The 10,823-nt window shown below is 39.7% G+C and overlaps 1 protein-coding gene across 1 annotated transcript; it reads left to right on the forward strand.

Moving 5' to 3' along the window:
* Window positions 1-8,615: 8,615 nt before the first annotated feature.
* Window positions 8,616-10,823, forward strand: ASCRUDRAFT_8272 (uncharacterized protein; the record flags this gene model as incomplete). The annotated part of the gene is made up of 2 exons (XM_020194768.1): window positions 8,616-8,783; window positions 10,758-10,823. The coding sequence occupies 2 exons, from the start codon at window positions 8,616-8,618 to the stop codon at window positions 10,821-10,823; spliced, it is 234 nt and encodes a 77-aa protein (XP_020046962.1).

Raw genomic sequence — 10,823 nt, forward strand, 5'->3', positions numbered from 1 at the left:
AAGGTGGTTTAATTGAAGTTTATCGTCCATATCATTTTGAACAAATTCTGCTGTCACATTCATTCGATGAGCACAGCATGACCTTGATGAAGAAACCGCATGAAAGACACAACCACAGTGGCACCCAATTACGAAAATGAATGCGCCGGAATAATCAACATCATCAATCCGAAAGTTGCTTTTAGCCACTACTCAAGCTTTTCCTGAATCACTTTTTAGTGCAGCCCATTTTGTAAACACGTAACCACAGCTGTCAAATGCTGTTCCACACATATGATGAGGCAACAGATAAATATTTTGATCATGCATTGCTGAAGCATTGACTGACAAGTAACTTTGTTGATTGGGTCTGCTCGACTTCGTTGGGCAGTACTAACGGCATTATGGCAGCAGCCAATGATGTATAGCGAAACACGTCTTAATTGTTATCCTTTTATCGTTTGTAAACAATAACGCTATTTTCTCAATGTGATCAACATGTTCTCGATGGTTGACTCCAGTCGAAGCAACTTGGTCCATTTCACAGTCAGCTCCAGTGTTAGGATCAGCGGCTTCAGCTGTGTCACTTGTGCTGCAAGACCTTCCTCTTTATCCAAATCATTTTCATTGAATCTATTTTCATGCTCATCCTTAGTTTTAATGTAAATATATTTACCAATCTCATTGGGGTGACGCATGGATGTGTCATCCTAAACAATTGCAGTTCGGCTATTATTGTCATTGATAAGAACGGACTGTTTTCCCCGCAAAAGACCAGCAGCAATGGAAGAAGCACCACTTGCTCATGAAATTGTTGCATCCATGGCCGCAGAAGATTGATCGCTAAATATTGTTTTGGTATCATTACATCGCCAACAAAACTAACAACTGCAAAGAAATTAGAGTATTGTCCACACTGTCCGTCATTCCACTCATCTTGCAAAAATCAGTAAAACAGAACACACTTGTATCACCCTTCCTTGTTCACTTGATTGGTTCGCGGCTCACAAAAGAAATCGTCATATCCAGACATTTTCAACAACGCAGCGATTCATTTTCATGAATAAAATAATTCAATACGAGTAGTCTACAAAGAGGAAGGTCTGATCATTATTAATATTTTCAAGAGCACTGCCCAGATCAAAGCCGTTTTCGGCAAGTGATTAGGAAAACCTGCTTCGACTAACAATTTCTTGTCTTTGTCACCAATGATCTTTGCAAACGATCAGCAACCACATGATGATCAGACATATAAAAAACTGACATTTGATTTTGGATTTCTTTCGTTGGACAAAATTTATTACTCTTACAAACAAACTCATCAATAATTTCCACAGTATGAAGCGTCTAATCCAATAGTCGTTGAGTAAAATTAATATAAAATCCAACCAGTCAAGAGGTAGTGATGATGTAGCAAATAACGAGGCAGCAACATATGTTGAATAATCATTACATTGGTGACCAGGAAACAACCATATTGAATTGCAGAATCACGCATTCGCACATAAATAACATCATCAAATAATTCAGTAGCAGAAATACCGTTTTCAGCAAACAGCTCTTTAATAAATATTGTCGCCATTCAATCAGACATAAACACGATGAATAATCACCAGCAGTAGAAATGCCCACAATTACTGTGATTATCAATGTAAAATTTTGACGTGCATGACCTCATCGCTCATGCCAAAGTTTGTAAAGTCACAAGCGAATGTTGGCGGGCAAGAACTCTACAGACGATTGGACGCTGTGAATATACTACTATTGTTTCGAATTGAAATTTCTCCGCTTCCCAGTCAGAATCCTTCGTTGAATGATTCTAAATAAAAATGATTTACAGCTGCTCACGTTGATCCATACATAGTTTAGTACTCGTTGCCCTTCATTTGCGATCGAATGGTCCTTGTCAGGTCAGATTCTGCTGTGATAGGAAAGGAGCTTGCAATGGTGAGAAGTCCGTCAAGTATCAACTAGATTCAGGACGCAAATATTGGAATTGAACATCCATTATTAAGACCAAATTACTCAGACCATGTAACGCGAAAACAAATTAGCAATTAGAAAAGATTTTAACTGATCGCTTAATCAATTCGATGGCCCTCTTATCAAGGCAAGAATCCTGAACAGTCTCAGTTGCCGATGAACCATTGACGAATCCTAAACAAAAGTGAATATCATGCTTTCTACGTTACTAAATTGAACACTCGGCTACTCAGTGTTTTGCCCTGTTTTCAGTTTCCGCTGGATCGTCCGATCCAGCCAATGACTTTGCTCCATTTGCTATTCTGGTTGTTTCCAAAGTTGGAACGTCGCTGCTTGATTGGTTTTTGAAAATATCTCTGTACCTCCTGTTGTCTTCCATAAAGAAATATCTTGTCGCCGGTGCTTCCCAAAATCTTTGTGTTAACATTGAGTGAATCAGCCGCAAAGCTCTTTATTCAGGTCCGATTGGCAGACTCTGTGACACCTTGGCACACTCAAAGGTATTCCTACGGTGATATTTTTCAATGGTGAATCACTATATAATGGTCTTCATGCGCGCCATGGTACAATTCTTTTGTAATTTGAGACCCCTATTATGAAAGCGGTTTCATTTCACCAGCAATGATTTTGCTCATTTAAACGGTGCTTTGGGTGGTGGAAGAGCAGAGTCAAGAATAGAAGACCGTTTTGTTACATCATCCGCTGTTGCCATGGTTTCTTCAACGTGGCATGAGCGACTAAGTTATCCAGGTGAAGCTGTTGCAAAAGACAGGATTTATTTTTGATTGGTGTGCTGCTGAGAGTTACAAATCTGAGACATCGCACAATGGGAAGCAATCCAAAATCTGTAATATCTTTTCTACGCCACAGTCCGCTGTCGCTGTTCATCCAGTTCTTGATCCTATTGATTAGTCATTAAAAGCCGCTGCTGCTGATATCAGTTGGGATTTTATCACCCCTCATAATGATTTGCTATGATAAGGTGATGTTGCTCTACTTGCTACTCGATCATTCGCAATAGCAACGCTGGTCCTTTTAACTAATCTGCGTAAAGGATGATTAGGCGAAAAGTAATAAATTCACCAATCGGACAATGAGTTTGCATCAAAGCTAATCTATTCTTTTTGACAAACACAAAAAGAAAAAAAAGAATATCTGTTCCTTGGAAAGCCAATCAACATGTGTTTGCTAAACAACGCCGAAAATAATGGTGTACGCCACCCCAGTGTCAAAACTGCTGTGAGCCACCCGGATATGTATATTTGCACATTCGTTGTCTATCAGCGGTCCTGCCTGCTGACGCTGCAGCTAAAGATGGTCAGCTTCATCTTTGAAAAGACAACCACCACCGCAAGGTAGCATTATATGTCGGTGATCTAATCGTTCACCAGCAATTTATTGGATTACTCAAGCTGAACTACACATAGTGACTTCCATTACTCACACAAAAAATGTAGCCGTAATTCTTTGTGAAGTTGTTGGACTTTATTTTTTTCAAAGCACCAAAAATAGTGCTGGGTCTATCCACACCGACTTCAAATTGATAGAACTATAGTGTGGAATGAATCAATCCCATTCGCAAACTAGCCAAATGAAAACTATCTCAATCAAGCACTTATTGAAACCGACTGCTCTGAATTAAATGCTAAAAGATATATCATTGCACTTCCATTTTTGGATCCATGCTATTGGCCGCACATTGTTTCCGGCTTGAAATTGTTTATGGAGATGGGTTAGTAAATCGATATTTTTGTACAACATCTACTATCCGTCTATATTGTGGGATGAAACTGCTAAAGTGCTTGATCTGAATTCCATAAACTGTTAAATAGAAAGCGGCTTCTTGCTTGAGTTTGCTCGAGACTGTGGCAGTGATTGGCTGGCAGTGCTTGGTGATCGACAATCAGCTGGTGGTCTTACGTTCGTCAGTACTCAAAAATCAGTTACATGCATCTGAAATAGGCTGGCTATAGTGGCTTTGATAACCAGTAAATCTAAGTACACTGCACTCATTAAAGCGCCCAAGGCAGCTGTGCTGCTAATGCAACTCATCAGTCATATTTTTTCCAGTGTTAAAAACCTAATTTTCTAAGGAAATACAGATTCTGCACTCATCTTTGCTAACCTTCCAACCAATCAAAAATTCTGCAACCTGATTTCAATCATGTATCACCTTCGAGGAGTGTTGCGGTTTATTACTTTCATTTACGCCGGAGCTGATACAAAAAGTAGTGAACCTGATATGTTGGCCATAGCGGTTAGTGCGCCAGTCGTCATCTATTTCAATAAATTGCATCACTCATTCAATTGTTCGTCGTTCTGGCTCTGTTGGTTCCGTCTAGTTGGATTGATCGGAATTTTCTTCTTTGTTTGAATGCATGACAATTATGATACAGTATTGTTAAACTTAGTGAAGCTGACTGAGTTGATATTATTTTTTCAACCGATATAATTTGATTCTATTACTGAATTCCGTTTTCATCTGCGAAGGGTTTACTTAAGGATTGTACAATACTTGCATTGACACTTGAATTGCTCGTCGTTTCACATATTTGTTAACAATCAATTTTCGCTTCTAATTCAGTATCACAGTACTTAATTGTACAGTCTATGGTGTTTAAGAAAAATTGTTGTACTCGTACAATTGAACATGGGATCGCGAAAACTGCACAGCAAACGTTCTTCAGGCAGAACGCGGAAGAACTGATGATGCTTCATTCTTTAAAGGATTTGATTGCCTTTCTAGCGCAACGAGCATGCCAGTATTTCAAAGAACCCGTTGGTCTGACGTCATTATACCTGTTTTTAGCAAATCAGTCACTGTGATTTCAACCAAGTCTACTTTAGTGGTAAGTGGTCCCTGGAGCCCCTGATTTTTACCCATAACTGGCGACCGCTTCACCAACACGAACAGTTGTTTGCAACAAGTCTAAAATGCATTAATGCATTGACCTGATTGTCTGCGGATTGCGTAGTGGAATTGGAGAGACTACACTGGGCATCCAAGATGCCGAGAATCGGTCCATCCGCATCTTTCGCGGGTGTGCTTCCAAGTCGGTCAGTGATCCAATCTAGCTTCCTAGGAATGCAGCTGTCGATCTTATGCACACCTTTCTATCTAATGTACATACACAGTTCAATATACGATAATAGACTAACCAAAACAAGCATCCGAATGATAGATCACTATCAGGTTCTATCTGCTCCCCATGGTGCGATGTTAATGTCAATGTAAGCTTCTACAAATAAAGGGTCCTGCAGATTGTGTACACACGATTGCGTTTATCGGAAGGGACCGTCGGCTGAGCAAAGAAAAGTTTTGGGATTTCAATGTCATTTTACTCAATCTGCTTCTTCATGGATTGTTTGAAGCTCGCATAAACAACTGTCTCATCCAATAGAAAATCTTGTGAAGAATGAATTAATATTCTTTGGTATTTCGGCTGCTGGTGGTTTAAAATGTGGGGTTTGCGAGTGATGAAAAACAACGAAAATCATTAAGAACTCATTTACAGCACAGCCGTCTGCTAATCTTTGTCATTCTCATGTTGAAATTGTATGGCCAACTCCGCCTGATGATGATCATGAGAGTCTATTGTTTCTCACCATTATTCATCGTCACTCAAGATATGTTGTGGTTGCTCGGATTGCTACCATATCATTAGCTGTTGGCAATGTACTATAATGTAGTAAACTTACTGGCCGTCTTTGGATATGATCGTTGATTTAGTCTGAAGTGATAACGAGTTTGGATTGAAGTTCCTCACTGGTTGTTATCAGGGTGAAGGAGTCAAACAGGATATTTCAGCTCCCCATCAGTTTTAGCAAAAGCCGGTCGTTGATCGTTGGCAAACAGCATCTTTCACAACTTCCCTGGCAACCGAAATTGAAGGTATTGATGACGGTTATTTGGGAAGGAACATGTGATCACTGCAGCGTATTTGACGACTTTCATTTTCACCCACGATCCCGTTCTGTTGACTACTCCATTAAGGTTACTTTATGAAAAACAATCAAACCTGCAATGATACCAGTATTTCAATTTGCGGCTTTTCCGATCATCCCCAAAAAACCAAGTAAACCAAGTTAGGTGGTAGATGTATCCTCCGTTCTTCTATTGGTTACGACATGAGGAGAAAAGCCTTCAATGTGTGCAATCATCACAACCGCGTCTTTGCCGTCTTTTCTTGTTTGTTCCTTTGACGACACCACATTTTCTTTCACAGATGCAATGTTTCCTGTTATTAACCTAGCAAATCCATTTAACGATAGTGTTGCACTTATTACAGCTGGTGTTATAGGAGAAATTCAGTCCAGTCCTGCCAATTACAAAGTTAGCACAACTATAATTGGTGAAGATTAACCATCAAAAAGATAATTTTAATGGGGATCACGAATAAATTGACATCAACCTGGATGATGGGGATGCAGATGGAGTCTATGAATAACATTGAATCAAATGGAATCTTTAGCACCCACAGATAATAAAAACCTGGATGGTATTCCTCGAAGCAGTGACAAATCAAACGTTGACCAACATGTTTAATCAAAAGAGGTGTGTCAAGAAAAGCGCCAACACAATGAAAGGATACTCTAATGGCTCTGTAAGTCCGAAAAGTAACCGTTAAAGACTGATCTTTATTGACATGATTGGCTGCTGCCCCAATTGCTGTTCTCTTTGTTACACCAACCAGTGCATAGCCAAAAGGCAAAGGTGCTTGCCAATCAGAACTTCTGGCACCCTACGATATTGGGACGTGTCTGTGGCTAATCGTTCAGCTGTGCAACGACCATTTGGCCGTCGTTGCGTCGTTACCATAAAGTTTGCACCAACTGGAAATGTTGCAAAGGCCAGAAAAGCTGCTGATGAATTGTCTTAATTTGCAGGAATTGTATTTACTGAGTCCGCTAACGAAGTAATGACGTATATGAATGTTAGAATTCCCCTTCCTGTTGCCGTCTCAAAAACCTTCAGGCCCATTAAATTTGTGTGGCAACTGCTTAATCCTATGGTGGCTTCGACGGTGTAACTATCATATTACTACATTCATCAGTTGTCAATAGGGAGTATCTTTGCAATGTTCAAAGAGTTCTCATGTCATCTTTAAGTTTCCAACATTCGCTATCTCATTGGCATAAGATGATAATAGATGCTTATTGATCTATATGTGTTTCTAAAGTTTTCAGCTCATCATCGAGTGATTCATGTCTTGGTGAATGACCACCCCTGAGTGCCCCGATTATATCAAAAATATGTCATCATCCTCGTATAATCAAATGGGATGGAGAAGCTCGTCATGCCAGCCTTGCGCTACCTGTTGGAGCTGTTAGATGTTGCAGTGATCCTCGGTCAACTTTTCGGAGTTGATGTTGCTCAAACTACCAAAGATAGTTCCGTGTTCAAGCAAACCGAGGTCAGCCTGATGAAATAGAACTTTAGAAAAAATATGACTTGTTCGCAGCGAAACCAAAAAAATAATTCTATACAACGCTCTTCCTGAAGAAAATTGCGCTTAATTAGTGAAAAAAAAGACATTACATTACTAATCAATTACTGGTACGTTGCGATCGGCTAAAAATAGATTACGGTATGATCTTCGATTCCCTGTGGGTTACGTTGATGATACCTTGGTACACTACTTTTGAACCACCTAAGTTGTCCTTAAACTGCTTTTGATAATGGAACTGAAATCGCGTAACTTTACAGTTGAAAGCTGCTTCTCAGTTAGGTCAGTGAGAAACTGTGAGAGTGAATGGACTGTGAATGGTAATAATTAAATTGCAGTTGCTAATTATTTGATTCTCATTCCTGAACAGCAGTGACATGCACCTTAAAGCAGCTATCTTCAGTAACCATGCTGACTTCTGATTCCGTATTCATCTCGCCCATGGAAGTGGTCAAAACGGCTGTGATATCAATGGAGCTCATAAATATGCTGATGCAAATGTTGAAAACCCTGTTATCTACCGCGATAACAATTTTTCTCTTTGGTTGGCTAATCATCTTACCATTCACCAAAAGACCAAACAAAGTTTATTCAAGCTTCTTGCATAAGCGGCAACTGCACTGATGCAACTAACTGCGCAGCAGCCGATACTGAAAGTAATGCAGCTCATATCTTGAGTTAGGTACTTGGTGCAGCTGCGATTCAATGTCCCAATAAATTGCTTCATTCAAACCACTATCGATAACTGCTGTTCTGTTGCTTACGACGTCTTCGACTCAGCTTATTATGGCTTTTGATTGATTGTTTGTTGACGAGGCTACGCTATTGATTCACATTTGTTGCTCTGATCGTGCAACTCATAGAGTTTCGTACGGATACCATCCGATGGAACTAGTGATTTTTTGTTAAATTGCAAAATGGTTTCGTTGCTTTTATAAACGATTTTAAAATTAGGTTGAATTGTTTACTGTTTGATATATTACAGTTTTATTGTAGTTAACCAATTGATAGTGTAGACTGTTGTGAGTGTCACTGATATCTACCATCAGCACTCACCATTGCCATCAGATAGATTTCCTCACGCTCTGTCATCCGATACAGTTTCATATAAATAACAGCTGGTAATCTGTTTCACGTACTTCTTTTTTATGCACTTTTTTACCGTAGTATACAATTGTGGATCAGCTGCAACAGGATTTCAGCAGGATGGGTAGTGTTTACTTGGAAGAATTAGAAATAAGAATGGATGCGGCCAACTTTTCTATTTGTACTTTGGTCTTGAATGACGAAAGGCCTCAGTTTGCTCCTGTGGATCATGCCATTAGCAAAGATGTTGCAATTCCTCAAATAGATTATAAGTTCGCCAAAGTTGAAGTTACTTTGTGTTCCATTTCCCATACGATAGTTTCTAGGGCGTTAGTTCTTCCTGAAATGCAACAGGAGCTTTAGAATGGGTTGAATGGACGTCAAGTGATAATTGAGTTAAAAGAGGTTTATCGTTGTACCAGTAGTGATGCTGCTATTATTTTCACCAGGTCGGCTGCATTTGGTGAATAGCAAAATGCCTTATTTAATAACCGGGATTAGAATAAACCTAATATAAATTTCTATTAAAGAATTTTTGACGTCGGCCGTGCTGATCAAGCTCATTTTTTTCTTATGCCAATTCTGCTTCTCGCACCACCTACACTGAAATCGTTCTCATTCAATATACCAACCATCACTAAATTGCATTTTCTGATGCAAAAGTCATCAAAATCATCAGTGAGATAATGCTCGTTCATGTCGCTAAGGTTCAACAGCGTCATTCATTATTTAAAAAAGGGCATTCAAATACTGAAAAGCACCCAAACTGACACGATGTCGTTGCAACAAAAAAGGAAATTTGGCGAGTGAATGTTTGTCGCTACGACCAGTTCCAGCTGGATGATCAGTTGCAGCCGATACATTTGCGGCTGTGGGGCATTTCGATGAACCAAGAAACTATGAGATTGCAGCTTGCTCGGTTGTTGATGGTCTTTACCACGCTGATTTTCACCTCCAAGTAATCTCATTTTGATGCTGGTGCGTCGTATCATACTTGTGCCAACGCTTATTTGATCAGCCAGTTCGCTACTTAAACACATCGAATTGCTGGTGCAGGTGTCAATAATGATATTCGTCTGGGGATTTTTCCGCAAATGCTTGGCATGGCACATCATTGATTAAAGGTGTTCATGGTTCCCATGCTGCAAATTGAGAATCAATCATCGCCGCTACTAATACAGGAGCGTCGTTTACACTCCAAGCCGACGCAGTTTATTTCAATAGTGCTTTGGCTGGTAAAAGAGATCATTCAGGATTATATTGAAGGTCCCGTTTCTTTATATGTTGATGCGTCCCTCATTAGAAATCGGCATGGACAGTTAAGACAACCCAGAGAGAGCGAGCCAACCAATATAACAAAAATGATCTTTTTGTCTGCCACTGTTTATTTAAAATAGTAGTTATGTCACGCAAGAAGGCCGACCAGATATATTAATTTGCTTTTTTCACAGCAGGAAACCGCCGCATTTGGTCCACCTCATGCAGACATCATTGTGCCACGGCATGTGAAGCTGCACCTCATGATAATTTTTTCTTGCTGGTATTGATCATTCCTCTAACTATGACTTTGTACTACCAATTGCAGCACGGTCATTTGCTGTTTGCGAGCTGTTATGTTACTTCAGATTGACCTTATGATTACCGGCTATGTGGGTTCATACAGTCCAATTTCATAAACCGTTTGCATCCAAGCGGTTCAAAACCTTTCACAAACTGAATAAATCACTGATGAAATGTCAGGTCTTTATGAATCTCATCACAGTAGAGTCGGTGGGCGTTGCCAAAGATCAGAAAAAACGAAGGCCAGGACAATGTTATTTTATACTAATGGTCGGAGTTACCTCTGGAACCTACCTGTGATTCGCGCAGGTGATTTGATGCTTTTGATTTAGCATAATACGCAGCTCGGATGATTTCCACAACTGCAGTATTTAATCAAAAAAATATCTTCTTTTATGCTGACGATGTTCGGATGTGGTGCTGCAGCCATGATTGCAAAGCATATCGGCCAACACAAGAAAAGTGATACAAGTGTTCTTAGTAATTTTGTTGGCTGAAACAAGACACGAAAGGCCTGCAGAGCGCAGATCTATCTTCACTGCTTTCTACTTGGCATTGCGTCTTGTAGCTTTGAAGAATCCAAATCTGCTGTTGTTGATCCATGTTTTACTGCTATTACACCATTCATTTCAGTTGCTGTTGGTTTTACACGTACTCCAGCCAGTGGTACGGAAAATTCGGTCCATTTCTTCCAAACACAAGGATAACCAAATTGCAATTACATCAGACGATTCATCTAAAAATAACTCCAAGGTGGATGATAATTGA

This window comes from Ascoidea rubescens, assembly GCF_001661345.1.
Source record: "Ascoidea rubescens DSM 1968 unplaced genomic scaffold ASCRUscaffold_7, whole genome shotgun sequence".
Lineage (NCBI taxonomy): Eukaryota > Fungi > Ascomycota > Saccharomycetes > Ascoideales > Ascoideaceae > Ascoidea > Ascoidea rubescens.